The 20,469-nt window shown below is 35.9% G+C and overlaps 1 protein-coding gene across 1 annotated transcript in view; it reads right to left on the bottom strand.

Moving 5' to 3' along the window:
* Nucleotides 1–18,829, bottom strand: part of PTPRZ1 (protein tyrosine phosphatase receptor type Z1) — a 102,918-nt gene extending 84,089 nt beyond the window's left edge. Inside the window, exon 1 of the mRNA XM_063309346.1 lies at nt 18,769–18,829. Coding sequence (XP_063165416.1) covers nt 18,769–18,829 — 61 coding nt within the window. The remainder of the gene's footprint in view (nt 1–18,768) is intronic.
* Nucleotides 18,830–20,469: the final 1,640 nt, after the last annotated feature.

Genomic DNA, 20,469 nt, shown 5'->3' with positions numbered 1-20,469 from the left:
CAAATTTACTTTTAATTTTTGGTAATAGTAAATAGTTTACTTTCAATAAAGGTCTTATCCAACAGAATCAATGCCTCTGGAGTTTCAGAGGATACAAGGGCACTGGGGACAAACAGTGTTTTAACTCTATTTATTTCCATTCAGCCTTTCTAGATAAATCGTATTCCTTCCATAAATTCTCAAAAGTTGTAAAGATATCATAATTTAATTGTTGTTTAAAGGTAATAATCCCATTCTGAGCCCATTCCTTAAAAAAATGTATTACTAGCAATTCTTACTCTAAGAATTGCTCCAAAATGTCAATTTCTTTGTAGATGAAAAATCAGATTCAATTTTTTTGCCCAATAATGCCCCAAAATGTCTAACTACTTTAAATGCTGGAAAAGAAACCAAATTCCTACTGTTAGAACCAAGAACTTTCCAAGAAAGACTGGAAAGGTGATGAAGTAAAGCTCTCAAGCTGTGCCCAAAAGGGTACAAGTGAATATTATGTCCATTCTGTGGTTAGCAAATCAGCCACCAGCATCATCAGAGAGTCATAACTTGTGTTCTTTTCATAAAAAATTAACTTTTAAGCTTATCAATCTGCTTAAAATATATAAGTAGAACCAACGTTACTTTATATTATAGATCAATCTTAATGCAAAATTAATTTTTGGAATTAAAAATATAATTTCCCACAAATGTATGAATATTTTTATCCACCTCATATCCTTTTCCATCTGGATGATAATTTTGAAATGTTCTTATCTACTAAACTGCATATTTTCCTAGGCATAGTAATCTCCAGATATTTGGAGCAATATATAAAACCTAATTATATCCCTATGATCCTTGGAATCTTCTTGCCAATTGGCATAATATTTGACTAAGTCAAATTCATTGAATATCCAGTATATTTACCATATAACTACACCTAAAATTTTAGCAAAGGTTGTTGACAATCATTTTAAAAATTGTCTACATATAACAGCATCTTATATTTAAATCCAGCAATTCAAATTCTTAAATTTTGTGAGTTTCTTTTATTAGCCATATCAGGGGTTCCAACACTAAATTAAAAATTAAAGGTGATAAGGACATCTTTGATGAGATTCACATTGCATTTTAATTACTGGTGAAATAATCCCATTGGTTATTGGTTTCATGAGCAGAAGGATTAAGATAATATGATATAATCCAAGAAATATATTCTACAAGAAATATAAGCTTCTACAGCACTTGACTGAAGTGTGATTTGAACAGAATTCTAATATTTCTAGGGGTATACAGTAGATAGCTGTAGTATTTTCTGGTTGGTGTACTATGATTGGCAAGTGAGGAAAAATAATGCTGCTAAATGCCTGTCAAATATAATTCTATTGCAAAAGGTTGAGTCATTCATCTAATTAATTCAGGTCTCCAGGAGATTTTTTTAAAAAGAGCAAGTTATATCTATATCCATTGATAGTTTATGAAGTATATACAAACTGTCTAAAGTTCCTGCATGAATGCAGTAATAGAAGAGGTATAAACTGAAATGACTTAAACATATTATGTCTGTTGGAGAACAGCAGAAATATGATAAATAAGGCTGAGTACTTAGTGATGATATTAAGAGTGTCTACCACCACTTTCTTTTCTTTGATTCCTATATCCATCGTTTCCTTTTTCTATTGCTTTTCTTAAATATTAACCACCCTCTAAAGTATTAATTGCAAAAATAAGTGAAATTTGCACATGAGAAATTCTAGCTTAAAACTGGGAGACTGTGAGTTCCAGTCCTGTCTTAGGCACAAAGCTAGCTGGGTGACCTTAGGCCAGTCACTTTCTCTCAGCCCTAAGAAGGAGGCAAACCACTTCTGAAAAACCTTGCCAAGAAAACTACAGGGACTTGTCCAGGCATGCTCTGAGAACTGAATACAATTTGAACAGATTAAAAAAAAGTATTAATTGCAAAAGTAAGTGAAATTTGCACATGAGAAATCTAGCTTAAAAACTGCATAAGGATTTTAACAAAAAATAAAATGACAGTTCAATAAACCAGAAGTGTATATTCTGTGCACACACACACACATACATACATTAATCATCGGTTAATAAATGTCAAATGATGCTAATTCCAACATTTAAATATAACAATATTTCTTCCTAATGTCTTTGTCATCTTAAATAAATCAAAACTGATGAACAAACCAGAAGCAAAATTAATCCAGAATGCACTTGACAAATATAGTACTGAGTATATTACACAGCTAAAGGAGACAAACATGTTTACTATGTGAGAGATGAATATTATATATTTAACAGTTTTGGATAGTATTTTTATTGTGTTATTTCTTAATACAATACTTGGGAAGAATTAGCATATTGTCAAGAGAAAGATATGAAGAAAAGCTTCATTTTGACATGATTTTAAAATTTAGATTATTTACGCTGGATCAGACCAAAGGTTCATCTTCTGCATTTTGTCTTGAGACTACTCAACACAATGTTTACAGGAGGCCCACAAATAGCATCTCCTGTTTGTGTTTCTTAGCAACTAGTATTGAGAAGCCAGAAGTCTCTGATATTAGAAATACAATAACTAGCCACTGAGAGCTTTACTCTTTATGAAATATGTACTTGTCTATTCTAACGTATTCCAGAAGATATTCAAATTGCTGTCCAGTTATCCTCATATCTGTAAGGGACGTGGTGGTGCTATGGGTTAAACCGCTGAGCTGCTGAGCTTGCCGATCGGAAGGTCGGCGGTTCAAATCCGGCTGACGGGGTGAGTTCCCGTTGCTAGTCCCAGATCCTGCCAACCTAGCAGTTCGAAAACATGCAAATGTGAGTAGATTAATAGGTACCACTTCGGCGGTCAGGTAACGGCGTTCCATGTAGTCATGCTGGCCACATGACCACGGAACTGTCTATGGACAAACGCCAGCTCTTCGGCTTTGAAACGGAGATGAGCACCGCCCCCTAGAGTCAGACACGACTGGACTTAATGTCAAGGGAAACCTTTACCTTTACCTATCCTCATATCTGCATTATACAATATGATAAATAGTAATGTTCGTATGTGTTCAAGTCAATGGAATTATAAAATTACCTTTCAGTTTAAACTAGGGCAAGTTGAACCCTCAAAGAGGAAAATTCAAATACCAAATTCACAATGAAATCACAACACCCAACAGTATTGAGCAGGATAAGAACATCACCGAAATCAAGCTTGAAAACGTATTTGATGAATTGGAAAGCCATGCTGAAAATTGGTTAAGTCGCCAGTCCAACTTCTTTCCAGAAGGAAATTTTATCGATGATACTCTGTAACAAGGTAACTGTTTACTCATCTCTACCTACATTCAGACTGGGAAGGAACCCTAATGGAGAACATTACATGAAACAGGATTCAACTATAAAAAGGAAATCAGCAACACTGAACTACTGGCAGATAATGTAATTCCGTCATCATTTCATTAAGAAGATGCATTTAGTATTTTAGTCCAGGTTAGTGTTTTAGTTTCAGTTCTCAGAAGTACTTAAAAATAGCTTCATATACAATTCATTGCAGAAGCCTCTTTTAGAAGATACTATGGCATGGATAATTTTGGTCAGGCTATTTATATCTGGGCAACACTAATACAGAATAGATAGTGCAAACATTTATGGAAATTCACAATGTTTTCATTGATACATCAACCATTACTTAAGACTCAAAGCCAGATTGAGCTAAAGTTTATCTCTTTTGTACCAAACAAAATCTTCCAATCCATAATAAGTCTGTCTCTCTCTCTCTCTCTCCTTGGAAGTAATAATTATTTCCACTATTTCCAAGGTTTAGGCATAAATTTTACGGCTTACGTAGCCAAACCTGCACCACTCATGTATAAAAGGGAAGTATTTAGCAGGCTTTGGAGTATCAGAAACTTTGCAAAAATAGAGCATTCATTGAGAGAATGCTAAAAGCTAAAGAAGAACCCAAGCACAGCCCAATGAGACTCTGATGTTTTAGTGGACATGGAATGCTGACTGATTACTGCAGAATGGGAAACTGCAGTGTGTGGATGATTGGAAGGAATACTGAGAAGGGAATCCCTCATTTCCTTGTATTGCTGCTTATCAGCACACTCTCCTCGGAATACCAGTCCTCATGAAGTTAAACCTAGTTACAGGATTCTGAGAAGAACATTGCTCTGTCATTACATTTAGGATGATTTTGTCCTTCCTTCCTTCCTTCCTTCCTTCCTTCCTTCCTTCCTTCCTTCCTTCCTTCCTTCCTTCCTTCCTTTCCTTCCTTTCCTTCCTTTCCTTCCTTCCTTCCTTCCTTCCTTCCTCCCTCCCTCCCTCCCTCCCTCCCAGCCCCTTCCCTGATTTGATTTAATGTTGATATCTTTTTTATTTTATGTTCTTTGTATTGCTGTAATGCTGTACTGTTTTTATTTTTTTATGTTGGGCATAATTTATCTTATATTTTTTGTAAGTAGAGGCGGCATTCTTGGTTTTGGTAGCTAAAATCACATCATATTCTATGTCCAAGAAATGGTGATGGAAAATAAACATTGCCCAGTGTTGATTTTATTTTGCAGGCCTATTACAGCTACTGTGCTTATGAAGGTTAATACGCCCAAGATTAAAACCAAATTACATATCAAAACCAGAGTTGAGCAATAAAACACAGACTTTGGGACAAACCTTTATGAATCAAAATAATAACCTACTGTAAAATATATGGATCTATTCACATTCAGAAGGATGTGATAAAAAGATTTCTCTGGAATATACAGCATGCCACCATAAAGGCAACAATATGTAGAATTAGAGACCCCTTTAATATACTCTCAAAAGTCAAATAATCACTTCCAGGTACAATTGTTAAAATAATCCTTACAGACATATACTATATATTTCTGCATTATATATCCAACTTTTAACAAATAGAAATCTTTTAAATTATTTGTCTTTTATTATGATACAGCATGAAAAGTCTAATTCTGGCTGTTGAGCCAAATTAAGTCATTATTAATTAAGTCAATAATGACTTAATTAATAATAATAAATAATTAATGATGACTTAATTGAGTCATTAAAATAATTAATGACTTTTATGGAGGTGTCATTTTATATTCATTTAATCAACCCTTTAAACCCTAAAAAAAGCTGTGTGGCGCATGCATGAGCACACACATACACAGAGATATTATATTAGCTAACTATAGACAAAAAGGTTATGCTATATAATCTCTCACTATTGTACTGCATTGAAGAAAAGTGATTGTATAAAGAAAGGATCAGTAGTAAAGTGTAATATGTAGTTTGGAAACATTCAGTCTGGAAATATTCAGCCAAGGCAGATTATGAAGAGTTACATTCATTTATCCTGTGAGTGGCTGGTATAACAATGCCTGTAAATAAATAAAATACAGCTTTTCTTATAGAAGTCCCATTTAAATAGTACAAATGTATATATGTATGGCTATTTATATTAGGGCTGTGCATATTTCAATCTTTTCAGGCTTCAGGCAGAGCAAATGCTGCTGCTTCAAGTAACCCTCTAATTAGACTTAATCTTACTGTTGAAGCATCAGAACTGTTTTGTTAGGCTGACATAGAAGCCTAGAAATTTTTGGGCAACTTCAGTGAGTAACAGAGAGATGCTGTGCTCACACAAGATCCAAAGCAGATGTGAGTCTTCCTTGAAATGTGCACAATCCTAGTTATTGCATGCAGAGAGATTTTATAAGTTCAGAAATGTGAAAATAGTGCAAAAATATCAAGTTCTAAGTTGTTTTTTCTTGCTCTGAGTGAACTCTATGCAATGATAACTAAAGGAAATGGGGACAACAAAGTGGAGGGCTCCATTTTCTACACATGCATACAACCTGGGTAGGGAAAGGGATGGGCAGAGGACTGGCTTTAGGCCAGTGTTTCTCAACCTGGGCAATTTTAAGATGTGTGGACTTCAACTTCCAGAATTCCATGCTCAAAGTCCACACATCTTAAAGTTGTCAAGGCTGAGAAACACTGCTTTAGGCTAAGGCCAAGTAAGTGCTGGCCTAGGGCGCCAAAGCTTAGGGGATGCTAAAGCTTAGGGTGTACCAGTTCTGCTGCTCCTTCTGAATCATTGTATTGTAAAAAGGCAACTCTTTGCATCAGCGAGAGGTGGCACCATCAGTCACTGTGGCCTAGGGGTGCCATATACCCTTGAGCCTGCCCTGAATAAGCAGCACAGGGTTGAAACTCAGTGTGCTATTACATGAATGAAACTACGAGAAAAAGACATCAGAAAACACTGTATGTGTTGCCTGAATTTGCTTTCAAGTTTTTTCCACAGAATTGTATTAGATTTTCTTCCTTGTATACTTTAAATAGAGAATCACTTCTATAATCTTCCTCAAAGAGTTTGTCAGCTTGGGTTTGGTATGCAAACATAGTCAATAATAGAACAGCTTCTCAGTACAGAAATTGTGCCAACTATTTCTATTATCATAAATCTGGTGCCTTGTTTAATCCTTAAGAAAAGCAATCTAAGAATCATTATGCTCAACATCTCCTATAACAAAGCTCATGTCTTGTATTAAAAGTATCCCCTTTTCATCTGGAACTTTTCTATCGTATAAACCTAATTATGGAGTTGACGTATCTGCCTTAGAGCCCAATTTCCAAGGTTGGAAATTTTTTAAGGTTTGAGGTTAATTATTGCTTTCTGTTGCAAGCTGTTTTTCTAACCTTTGTCAAGAGCAGATGTAACAATTCTAATCATACAGGAACAGTTTCATTGCATTAAAGAAACACTGACTGAAAAGTATAAAAAACGTAAATATGAAGTCAGCTCATTGTGTGTGGTTTAATCATGACTTTAAAAACTATACTTCAGACAGTAAAGGTGTATCTATTTGTTAAGATTTCATATTTAGACGGTATTCATTTAACAGCTGAAGAGTCTACCACTTTTTAATGGAATGGATGAAATCCTGTAATTTAGTAATTATATTTACAACTCCCATCTTTCCTTCTTAAAAAAAATAGAATTGGTCTCTATGCTTCTCCCCAAATTTTAGACATTCATCTAGGGCAGACTGAAAAGAAAAAAACAAAAAACAGGGAGAGAGCATGGCTGGTCCTTAGTGCCCACGTGGTTGAACTTCATTGCCTTTGAAGACTGCTTGAAAACTATAGTTGTCCCAAAGTTCAGGGGCCTGCACATTAACTAGTACCAGTTGCTATAATTGTATTACACCTAACCTGCAAGCTATGAGCTGATTCCCAGTAGGGATATTGGTGCAATTCAAAGGACTAGTTTTGAGTTATATGCCTTGGCTGCTGGTGGTGTTTTATGAGATGAGAGAGGTTGAACCAGGCAACATGGCCTATACTGTGAAAGCACTTCACTCAGAAGCCAGGCTAGCCCCTTTCTGATAACCTTCTGGGAGACAGTGAACACCCTCCTCCTCCAGAGTGCCTTTGGGGATGATTATACACTACTTGGAACTGGGCATCATTAGCCTGTTTATTTAACAGTTGGTCTTGTATATTGTTTTTTTTTATTTTATTTATGAAATTGTATTATTTACAGTGTTGTTGACTGTGGACATTTATTGTGTTGTCATGTTCTTGTAAGCTGATTTGATGGAAGAAATAATAATAATAATAACAACAATATGAGAATTTGAATCTGAGGCTTTTCAGTTGTAATGCAATGCTGGAACTTATACCATGTTACAAGCACATGATTTACAGCAATATTCCATAATATTTATTTATCAAATGTGTACATCACAGAATTTTCTAAACTCACAGTAGCTTACAATGACAAAAGAAAACACAATAAAAATTCCATATAAGATAAAAAGATAAAAACAGCCCTAATCTGGTAGCCCTATCTTATCTCTGTCACATGTTCCTTCCAGACATAGACTGGCTGATTACTCTCAACTTTTCACACTTCACATCTTTCATTAGCAGTGAAAACATTATTGCCCAATCTCTGCCTCCTTTTTTTTTCATTTTAGTTATATCTGCCTCTTCCTTGAAAAAGCACTGCCTGTGAAATTTTATTTCTGAATATTATTTTTAATTCAAAGGTAATCTTTATTGAACACTCACATGGAGGTAAAGTGGATGCACTGCCAAGGCTGTCTCAAGGCCTCAGTTAATACTAATTCGAAGCAGTAAAGAAATGGAGTATTTTGGATTGATGTAGAGGATATGGAGACACACATTATCATAGCTTGCACATTTCTGGAAAATACCTGTAACAGTTAAATTTCTCACCTTTCTTTCCCTCCTTTCATTATGAGAAAATATGTAGTGGTCAATTTTAACTTTAAAAAATGATTTTCCCCATTTATCTAAAAATTTACTTATTTAGTGTGCAATATTGCATTTTGAATATGGATTTACAGAAATAAAATACAAGAAATCCAAGCCTTTTATGAAACCAAAGTTCCTATAACATCATGTTATTTTCAGGACAGATACAGGCTTATGTAAAATCATATCTAATCAAACTGCATACTGATAATATAGAAAGAAGATTGAGAATATATGGCTGTGTTGGAACTACATGTTGCTTGAACCAAACTCATTGTAATATGACTTTCAAGGCACTTCCCAGGCTCCCTATCCAGCCTTGCTTTTAATGTAAACATATTTTAATTAATCCATAATAAGAAATGAAAAATGAGAATGCTTCAGAGCAAAGCTTCAGTCTGTCATGATCTGTCTTTACAGCAGTATCTCTGAGTGCTATAGAGGCTTAAACAGGCATTCTTAAAAATGAAAGGGGATTGGTGGCTGGCCAATTTTTTTGGACCTGTGTCCACCTGTATTGAAAAAAGGAGAAAGGTAAGTTACGATACTGTAGAAAGGATCATACACAGGAGTGATAGTGAGCATTCTCATCTGTTTAGCTTCTAATGGATTCAAGACTAGCTAATCATGTACCCTGGTTGTGATTTTGTGAACAGAAAGGCCCCCTGTGGATGTCATTTTGTGAGACACCCACTGTATTCCATCAGGTTGTGGAAACAATATACAGGCATATCTTGGAGATATTGTGGGTTTGGTTCCAGACCATCACAATAAAGCAAATATTGCAATAAAGTGAGTCACAAGCAATTTTTGGTTTCCCAGTACATATAAAAGTTATGTTATACTTTAGTCTATAGCAGACTATACTGCAATCTATGAAGTGGGCAATAGCATTATGTCTAAAAAAATAATGTACATACCTTAATTAAAAATATTTTATTTCCAAAAAAATGCTAATCATCATCTGATTAATACTAATGAAAAAGTTTGAAATATTGCGAGAATTACCAAAATGTGACACAGAGACATGAAGTGAGCAAATGCTGTTGGAAGAATGGCACCAACAGACTTGCATGGCACAGGGTTGCCACAAGCCTTCAACTTGTAAAAAAACACAATGTCTGCAAAGCGCAATAAAGCAAAGTGCAATAAAATGAGGAATACCTGTACCTATGTAGAGCGAGAGTGGAAAACCAGTGGTGCATGGGCCACACATACCTGAGCACCCCTTTTAGGGTTCCCACAGTGGACCAAGACAACATGTTAAATTCCCTTTAATCCTCCACCTCTTGGAGGAGGGGGAGCTTAAAGGACAGAGTCAGCTTCTTAAGCTCGTAATATCCAGTTTTAGCATACCATCATGTTCCTTGTGGCCTCTGGAAGTCAAATTTTTAAAACTTCAGCCCCCAACTACAAGAAGGTTGTCCAGTCTAGTCTATAGCAGGAAGCTCTCACGCATATCAAAACAGCTGAAATTAAGATGTCTTGATCCAAAAGAATTGTACAACATGAAATTATGAAAAAGTGGAGATAGGTATTGCATAAATGCAGTCAATATATGTTTGAAAAAATAAGTCCCTTCTGCCTCTCCTGCAAGCCTCCCGCATGTCAGAGGCTAATACTGATTCTGTTTTGAGACTAGTAATGCAACTGCAATATTGAGATCCATTCTTCTCAACTGATTCAGTTTTCTATCAGCATATATTTCCAAAAATATTTCCATTGTCCTTGATTACAGTCCTGCTTTCAAAACTGACTGATTCCACTAAGAATGCCTTGAATCATTCACAATTTAAGGGTGGGGAGGAAGTTATAAAAGTAATTCATGTTTTTCCTCCTAATGCTATGCTTGGGGAAAGAGTTGACTGTTTTCTAAACAAAGGAACTGAAGGAAGGAACTGAAAGCAGAATTCTTCCTCTTGGGATTGATGGATAAGCAATTGGAAAAAAGTCATGGAACACTGTTTTTATGTATGGCAACTGCAGCAAGGTTATTGTACGGACAAAGATTGAAAAAAATGGCAATACCCACAACAGAGGAATGGTTGGTGAAGATGACAGAACTTGCTGAGATGGCCAAATTGACTTGTCTGATTAGAGAAAAGACAGTGTCTAAGTTTATTGGTGCCTGAAAACCCCTTATGGATTTTTTGCATAAAAAGAAAAAAATGAACTTATGGTTTATTTATTTTATTTATTTATCCAATTTGTCCCCACCCATCTCCTCCCATCGTGGGACTCTGGGCGGTTTACAATGATCAATTAAAACAACAATCATAAAATATACAGTATAAAATTACAATAATAAATAATATAAATAAGAGTAAAGATAAAAAGTCCAAGTGGCGAAAGAATCTAAAACAGTCCAAGTGTGGGAGGTGTGGTCTATAACAGCCATCCCCATGTAGCTCTATTCCCCTCTCCACCCCAAGTGAGGCAGCAGAACCAGGTCTTCAGACTCCACTGAAAGACCAGGAGCGATGGGGCCAATCTTACCTCCGGGGGCAGCATGTTGCACAGGGCGGGAGCTACTGCAGAGAAGGCCTGCTTCCTGGACCCTGCCAAATGAAGTTGTCTTAGAGACAGGGTCCGCAGCATGCCCTCTCTGCATGATCGGGTGGGATGGGCTGATGATTTTGGTGGTTAGATAGGATAGATTATAGAAAGAAGAGATTCACGATGTAACTTTAGAGAGAGAGGTTGATTTATAATTGCACATATAACTGCTGTAAATAAGATTGGAAGCATCTTCTTTATATCTTTTTTCTTCTTTCCTATTTTTCTGCTACTCTTTTTCTTTTTGCACCTTTAGTTTTTTCTTTCATTTTTTCCTTCTTTTTTGCTCTATTTTAGTTTATATTAATCTTATTCTTGTGTTTAAAATTGTCTGTCTGTCTGTCTGTCTGTCTGTCTATCTACCTATCTATCTAGAGTTTTAGAGAGAGAGAGAAACTTGAAGGATAAAGCTTACTCCTCCAATACATGGCCCCCATCTGAAACAGACCTCTCATCTTATATTTGAGTCAATTTTTTAAAAATGAAAAAAAGCTCCAATGTAAATCTTTTGGATACTGTGTAGTTTGGGCAGGAGTGGAAATAATTTTCCATGGTTTCTTTGAAGCAAAAGACCAATACTTTGTTTATAGCTGAAACAAAAACTAAAAATAAACTATAACCGACGTTAACTACAAACATAAAACACTATGCATTTCACAGGACAAAGAAAATATACATAGAAAATAAAATACACATATAGAAAATATGCTTGTATTGTTCTTAACTTCATAGCTGTGTAATTGTACTTAACATATCAGTGATTAGATTAGAATGTTGGACTGGAGTAGTACTGGATTACATATTTTTCTCTCTTGCTTTGAGCAATATGGGCCTATCAAGAGTAGACTTGTTTGTAAGGCTGAACTAACTCATGCATGGCTTCAAGTTCCTCATTCCATAATATTGGTATAAAAGTGGAGTTCCTTTGTAGTACCTGGATAATTTTTAAATGTTTACAAATTCAGTGAACTCCACCCACTTGAATAGTACAAAGCCAGCCATGGCTATTCTGGAAAGTAGGCAAGATTGGGCCTAGTTAGTACTTAGATGGAAAGCCATCTGGGAATTTAGAGCTGTTGGCTAGATAAAACATCCTAGAAGACATTGATAACCAACTACCAAGAAAACTGCATGATGTAGTCACTGGGAGTTGAGTTCAACTTGAGGGTGTCTTTTAAAAGTACATGAACTCCTTTCATTATATTGCTACCTCTTCTAATGGATTGGAAATCTATGATCCAGTTTCAGCTACTTTATTATTCTGGATTATGCTATTGTTTATCATATACAGAAATTACAGTTTGACAAGTGAAGGCTAAAAAATGGAGCTAAACATGAAACAGAAAGTTTCTTCTGTAGAAGATAGAGCATCTTATCTTTAACTTTATGGCAAGCATTGCTGTGCTTTTTCAGTGAAGAATTCCATTGTAACAAAATATAGCCACCTCTAGCCATCATTGTGGCAATATATTACTAATGCAGACAAGTTTTTCTCTTAGCTGGATGATACTACAAATCACTAGTGTGGAAATCCTAATGAGTAGCACTGGCTTCATTTTCAGTTGCTCATTTAAATTTGTGAGCAGGGTCATTTTAATAAAATGATCTCATAACTTAGATTCTATAAAATTTGGAGATATCCTTTCAGGGAGGATGACATCTAAGATGGTAGGTTGGGGGCTACAGCCCTTTAGCCATGAATTAATCTGCTTGTTACCAAGTGCTAACTTTATTAACATGAATCTCAGAAAGTGGCATTTGTGCATCTGAAACCAAATACAGTGTAAGGACCCATAATTTTGATCATTAGGACAAACTGTTCTCTAGATCAGTGTTTCTCAACCTTGGCAACTTTTCAGATGTGTGGGCATTAACTTCCTCCCCAGCGAGCATGGACAGAACAATTTTTGTACGGCAAGTCAGCACTATACAGGAACTATATCTAACTCCAGTAATAAGAGAACTAATATTTGGATTTGGACAATAGATTTGTTTTCATTCTCAGACTTGCAAAACCTTAAAATGTTTGCAAAGAACTAATATTTCATTGAGGGGCTGGATGTAGACAAAATCAGATTAAAAACCTATCAAGGTAGATCCATCTTTTATGTAGTCCAGGTTCATTAAGTCATTGAACTACTTTTAATAAAGGAATGCAGTGCTCTAAAACAATGAGCCTTTCATTCAAAGTGTTTCCAGGAAAAAAAATTGTCCTTAGATAAAGCAAGATATTTTATGGAGCTTATGTCTAGGTAGCTTATAATAATGTACTAAAACAAACAGCCTGCACAAACCTAATTTTTTTGAAAAGGTTACTCAATTATTAACTGTTATTATACAGTACCTAGTAATCTTGTAAGAAAAAAAAAACTGGTATCTCACTATTATATGTAAAGAAGAAAAAATACTTGGGAAGAGCCCTGGGGGCAAACATAATATAAAGTATCCTGTCAGATTTACTGCTGCTAAGACTCTGTCTTATGTAATATTAATATTAAATATTTAATTTACTTATAATCCTTAGATAGTTTACTGAACACACAATTCAGTTATGTTTTATTCTAGTTTTAAGTCCTATATGCTCTAAAGCAGCAAAAATCAGATAAAAATTAAAACTTCAGTTTAACAAACCAGTTGATGGAAGGGAGACCTGTTATTCCTAGTTGACTGTTAAATCATTGTCTACAGTAGCATCACTACACAATGACAACAATTATACAATTTGCATATATAAATGTATACAAATGATGTAAACTGATGCAAATGATCTAAATATAACATAAACCAACACACATTTAAATGCCTCATTTGGACTCCTTTGGGTAAACCAGACTTCTTTTCTAGCTGTAGGTGAAGTCTGGACAGAAATTTTTATCACTTGTATCTGTTCATTCCATCAAGTTATATGAAACTGAGGATGCATTACACTATAGTAATTTTTTAAAGTAATAATTAAACTCTAAAGTTACATTTTTTAAGATCTTAGTTCAAGACTGTGCTTCAAGATAGTGGGACTGATGAATCCATTCTGTACAAAACCCCAACTCTATCAGAGGTGTTCTCCATGTCATTCGTCTGTGGTTAAGCTTTGCTACTGAAGTCCTCCCCATGGGATTAATTTTATAGTTAATCACATTCTACCGAGAAGCAGTATTATGGGTGAGATTCAGATTTGTTATTTGTCTTATTATTTTTTTTAATATTCAACTATTTTTCTAAGGAGTGCAAGACAATTTACCTTGGGTCATTCCTCACTTTATCCTCACAACAATAAGCCTCTAACATAGATTGGACTAACAAAAAGTAAGCCAATAAGCTTCTGTCTCATTTAGAGATCTGCTGAAATCCATGTAAATGTTAATATGATCCATTGGCTCTGTATGTCTGAACTCTAGTCTAGGATCATATTGCAACAGATCACAGACTGCCTTCCAGACTAGCAGACAAGGATAAATATAAAGATGCTATAGGTAAACAGATACATTGCCATGTCTCTGGGTTACCCCTATATTTATTTATGTAATTACCAATCAAACTTATTATCTTGCTTTTTCTGTTGAGAGCTCATATAGCTAGCAGAGGTTTAATCCACAGTCAGTCATGGAGCTCTGTAGATGGATTGGATCTTCCTAGTCCCACTCCCATACTTTCCCTATATCATATTGGCTTTGTACTTGAAAAATGCCTTTCTTTCAATGCAACAAATACTTGGGTCTGTCCTGTGTGGTATCCATCCACAGAAATACAACACTAATAACAGTTCATCTTGTACAACCAAATAAAGGCGACATATACAGGGACAGATTTGCTCTTTTTTGTGGTGTTGCGACTGCTGCATTGAGTGAATACTGGATGCATTGTTCTGGGTTTCTGTACAGTCAATGCTTCTTGGACATTCAGCTGAGACATACCAATTATAAGTAGCATTTAGTGAAATACAATAAATTAAAGCCATTGTTATAGGCAGGCTTTGTTAAGGACACCATATGCTTCTTCCCATGGGTGGCTAGCCCTATTGCCGACACAAAGGAACATACTCCATTCTTCATTGTGAGGGTTTTACTGAAAGCTGTACAATTTCAACAAGTTCAAGTATCTTGAATGACAGCATGTGAACTTAAGTAGAATAGATGGAACATATGTAATGTACATGTATATTTTACTTATTAAAACCTGAAGGTAACAGCAGAATTTATTAGTATTACCATAGTGTTAATGTACTATGATGTACTCATTTACTTAGGCTAGATTAATCAAAATTATTTAATAAGGAATTTGAAGACGATCTCCACCTTCTATAAGGTTGTCAGCTTAGCTTTATGAGGAGTACTTGGTATTAAAGAGAATGCAAGAAAATTTATTTACAGGGCTTTTTTATTCTTTTGTCTGACATAGTTTTTCTTCTTGAGATAATTCCATATAAACCATCTGTCTCTTTTTAAAAGCATTTTCATGGTGCTATTCTTTCAGATCTATAAGTATATTAGAGCAAAGAGCAGCTACCTTTTTTTTTCACCCTCAGCCCACAAATGATCCATCCACCTTCTCCACTGAGTTGGTCTATTTGTTGCCTTCTTCTTCTCTCAACCTTGCCATTTATTCTTAGTCATAATCCACTCAATTCACATGTCTTTGTTTGTTTAATTTATATGGCTGCCTATCTCACAGATGTGCTTCTGGGCAGCTAACAACACATTAAAAACACTAGAAAAAACAATATCAACAGAACATAAAACAAACAAAAAATACAGTGGTGACTGAGAATAAACCCAGAAAACATTCAGCAACACAACAGCATCTCATCTAACATTTTGACCACTCATGCCTTTGAGCATATCCAGCCCTTCAATGCTGCACAAAAGGGCAGCAGGATTGGGGCCAATCTAATCTCAGGGTCATGTTGTTCCAGAGGACAAAAAGGCCCATTTCCTAGGTCTCATTAGATGACATTCTTTAATTGAGAGGATCTGGCTCCATGCCATGAAGTCTTTATAGGTGACAACCAGCACCTTGAATTCTACTCAGAAGCACACTGGGAACACACTAGTTCATGGAGGAGAGGTGTAACATGGGTGTACTATGGTATACCATAACAGCTGCTTTCTGAACCAGTTGTAGCTTCCAGGTACAGCACATTGCAGTAATCCACTCAGGAGGTAGCTAAGGCATGAGCGACCAAGAGCAGTGTCCCCCAGTCCAGGAAGAGGAACAACTGTCACACAAAACAAGGTCATGCAAAAGCCCTCCCGGCCCAAACTGCCACCTGCCATCTAGGAACCCTGAGTCCAGGAAGACCTCCAGATTGCAAACTGGTTTTGTTTGGAGTAGTACAACCAATGATGGAAAAACACTAGGCCCAGGGGGGCCCTACAATCCACAGCTACTCAATATTGCCAGAGTCAAGGCACAAATATATGAACTTCTGCTTACTCATCATTTCCTTGAGACAGCAGTCTATGTTTATTTGGTTTAGGACTGACTGACTATTTCTTCTTGCGCTCCATGGCACTCTTAGAAACTATGTCCATGTTCTGAAGAAAGAAAAATTGGAACTTTCTTAGAGAATAGGATGAATACTGACTCATGGTAGAACATCAGAACATAGATAGATTCAATGGGCAGATATATACAATGCAAATCCTACAACTTACAGTACAATTATAAAAAAAGAAAGAAAAACTCTGATTTAGAATCCCTGAGAATAGCACTTCCAAATTTTCTTGTACAGACCAACTGGTTATGAATGGGGAAAGAGAATAATTCCTAAATTCATTTTTTGAACACTTAGAGTAAATGAATGCAACTGACTTTAGTTGTATTCATATGTCTGCATTGCTTACTACTTATTCTCTTGCCCTAACCAACTGGTGCCAAACACCTAAATCATTGCAGAAAATGCCAGTGCAATGTCACTTTTATGAAGTCAAAAATTTAAACTCGTTTCCCACTTACTGGTGACTGGTAGGTGGTGGGGAGAAAGTAATATTGGAGCATCTACTTAATTTGTTTATCAAGGCAATACTGTATGTTAATCTGCTGTTGCCAAAATGCTTTCTTCTATACAGCTATTCAAAGCTATAGGTTGTGAAAGGATATTGCATTTTTAAATGCATGGCCTTCTTGTTGCAATTGACTGAGCACCATTTGCAGCTCTGTACTATTACTGCAATCAAACAATCAGAGTTAGAAAATTGGTGACAATTAAACAATTTACTCTTCTAGTTTATCCTCAGCTTCTGAAGGTCCTTCTCCTTAGATAACATAAGAAATATTACAAAGTTGCCTTCTTTTGTCTTCAACTCTACAGTGTATGCAGCATTTGGATCTATAGCAAAGTTTCGCAGTCATAGATTTTATTTATTTATTTATTTATTTAATTCCTATCCTGCCTTTACTATTTTTATAAATAACTCAAGGCGGTGAACATACCAAATACTCCTTCCTCCTCCTCTTTTCCCCACAACAACAACCCTGTGAGGTGAGCTGGGCTGAGAGAGAGTGACTGGCCCGAGGTCACCCAGCCGGCTTTCATGCCTAAGGCGGGACTAGAACTCCCAGACTCCTGGTTTCTAGCCCAGCACCTTAACCACTAGGCCAACTGGTTTTCATACCTATTTTTTTTTAATTTCATAAAAGAACCAGCCATAAAAAGACAGCAATCCTTACACCTTGCTTCTTAGTATTCCTCCTCTCAGTATTCTTCCTACCTCTTTTTCTGGGAAAAAATATTTGTGCAGGATTGGATGGGTATTTGACAGATGATTTTTTTCTCTTAATTGTATCTCTATACTGGTCAAATTACACATTTAGAATTTATGTTTGTTGATCCCAAGTAAGACCAAACTAAGTAGAAATATTTACCCCCCCCCAAAAAAGGTTTTAAGATTCTTAGAAAAAGACTCCAAATGCATTTTCATATGGGCACTTGCTATGTTCTTCTTTTAGCATGAAATTCTTGATATAAGGGAAATGATCCTGAAAACCTGGTTACTTTCAAATACAATTGCTGTATTCACATAACACGATATGCTGAAACAAGTAAGTATTATTATGCCTTAACATGATCTTCTGTGCACATGACAGCCAGTATGGTGTAGTGGTGAAGGTGCTGGCCTAGGAACCAGGAGACTGTGAGTTCTAGGCCTCTCATAGGCATGAAAGCCAGCTGGGTGACCTTGGGCCAGTCCCCCTCTGTTTGGCCTTGAGTTGACCAAAATAGATTTTAAAAGGTGGGATAAAAATATAACAACAACAACAACAACAATATAGCATGTATTAAACAATAGCTGGGATTCGCACAACACATTGAACCAACATAAGTATCCTAATCTAGTGTGTTGTGGATATAGAGTGACAGCGTCTTTGGATTTGGTGGCCTATAAATCAATAATAATGATAATATAGGTATTAAGAATTAGAGATATACTACTTAACTTACATACTAACCCAGGGAATGCTTGCACAGGAAGAAAAAGATTGTTTGGCTGATCATCATGAATGACAGAACAGATTTATAGCCAAGAACAAAGGTTTAGTATTCTCCTTTCTTCCAATAAATTGACCATGTCAGCTGTCTGCACATGTATGTGTGTGTCAATGTACATTATACATGAAAATGTAAAAAGCTCTGATTGGGGAAGGGATCATCACTTGGTTTAGGCCAAGTGTCAATAACCTGGCTTCCTTATGGAAGCTCTATCTTACCTAACATACATTAAAACAAATAAAAAATAAGTGGCCAAAACCTTATGTGAACACCAAATATTTTGAGATTTCAGCAATCTTGGGATGTTGCCCACACTACCAAATGAAGGTGCCTATGCTTAGATAAATAGATAACTACAAATATGAGTTAGATATCTAACTAGGTCAGACAACAGCACTCCAACCAGTGAAGTGCATTTTGGAAAGGAAGCAAGCAAGAATGACACATACCTGTCCGTCCTAGCAAACGTTTGATTTCTTCTAGGAAAGCTGGTCTGATGCATTTCATCATGCTGGTTCTCAAAATTAGTTTTCAAACTTTTTATTTACATTGTCCCATTAATTCATTGGATAATTCATACCAAGCAATGCCTTCTTTAAAACTTAAGGAAACTTTTTCTAGTAAGTTCAATTTAAGACTTTCAAGTCACTCTTCATATGCTGAAAGTAGCTGATGCAGAATTTAAAGCAAGAGCAAGCGAGTCAAATTTGGAAACTCTTAATGGTTTGCCAAGAAAATGTATAAGCTATGGTTGTCCATGCAGAGAAACAGGTCTTTATTCATTAAGCTCCATCTGGAGCCATTTATTTCTACATAATACATTCCATTTGAAAAAAACAATGGTATGTCAGTACTGTATAACTAAAAAGAAAAAGTACCTTCCAAGAACTGTATAGCTTTTTATCTCATTTTTCTATAAACAAAAACAAAAAATGTTACTTATCTATAATAATTTTTCAGACTGTAATTGAAGTATTTGGATTTAAGTCAATTTAGATTTCCCTTGAAAAGTTAACTATGTGGGGTATTAAAACCAGTTTACTAAGGATTCTGCTGTTATTTAATTCCAGTCTCCAGTACTGTGTCAGCCTTGAATGTTTATGGTTAGCAATGAGTATTGCAAATAGAATTGGGATTCAGTTGATGTAGCAACCATCCGTCTGCCTAGCAGGCTTCCTCTTTGAGCTGGTGATAGAAACAGTCTGATAGTCTTGGGGAAATGAAACATTCATGCCAAGGTGACTTCAAGTGGAGCAGCTTGAGACTTCACGACTTTGTATTATAATGTTGCAAATTATAATAAGTTGTTATATGTCAGACATGTTTTATTATACTAGAATAAGGAATAATAATCTAAGGAATGGGGATTCAGTTATGAGGACATCTACAGCTGAAGGATTGACCACTAAATAAGGTCTGATCCAGAAAGTGATTAATACAGTTCATGATTTATATGATTTCCCCCCCCACATTTAGCCTGCAGTCCTTTTCTTCACTTGAAAAAAGGGAAGACTCAGTCTTGAATAGGCTGTAGAATCACTGAATCTCTTTGATGTGTGAGAGAGAAGGCAATGAAATGCAGAGGTTGAAGATTAGAGACCACATTTATTTATGTGTTTATTTACTACAGTAATTTCTATGCAGCCTACTCAACAGACTCAAGGTAACTTGTAATATTAACATATTAAAATGTTAAAATGTCATATAATGAAATGTAAATATATCTGTTGCTGCCTTCCAGCTAATAGTCTTCATCTACAAATGCTCTATGGAAGAGGTTCGTTCTTGCAAATTCCCTGAAGAGTAAAGGAGCAGGAGTTAATGTGGCCTCTGACAGCAAGCAGTGCCATAGTTAAGGGCCTACCATGGAGAAAGTCAGCCTCAAGATTCCAACCTTTTGATCTCTCATGGAGTAGGTACAGCTAGACAGCATAGGGTGGGCAGATTCTATTTAGAGAAGTTGGTCCCAGAAGTAAAAAGCATTGTGGGTAACCATCAGCACCTTGAATTGGATATGGCCTAGTGCAACCAGTACAGCTCCAACAAGATAGGTGTTATTCTATTAAACCAGGTAATATCAGTTAATAAGAGGGCAGCTTCATCCTATGCCAGCTGCAGCTTCCAAATCATCTTCATGGGCAGCGCCCTTA

Source organism: Candoia aspera, chromosome 7, assembly GCF_035149785.1.
Source record: "Candoia aspera isolate rCanAsp1 chromosome 7, rCanAsp1.hap2, whole genome shotgun sequence".
In the NCBI taxonomy this organism is placed as follows: Eukaryota; Metazoa; Chordata; class Lepidosauria; order Squamata; family Boidae; genus Candoia; species Candoia aspera.
The sequence above is the reverse complement of the archived record's forward strand: the minus strand, read 5'-3'. Positions and strand labels throughout refer to the sequence as shown.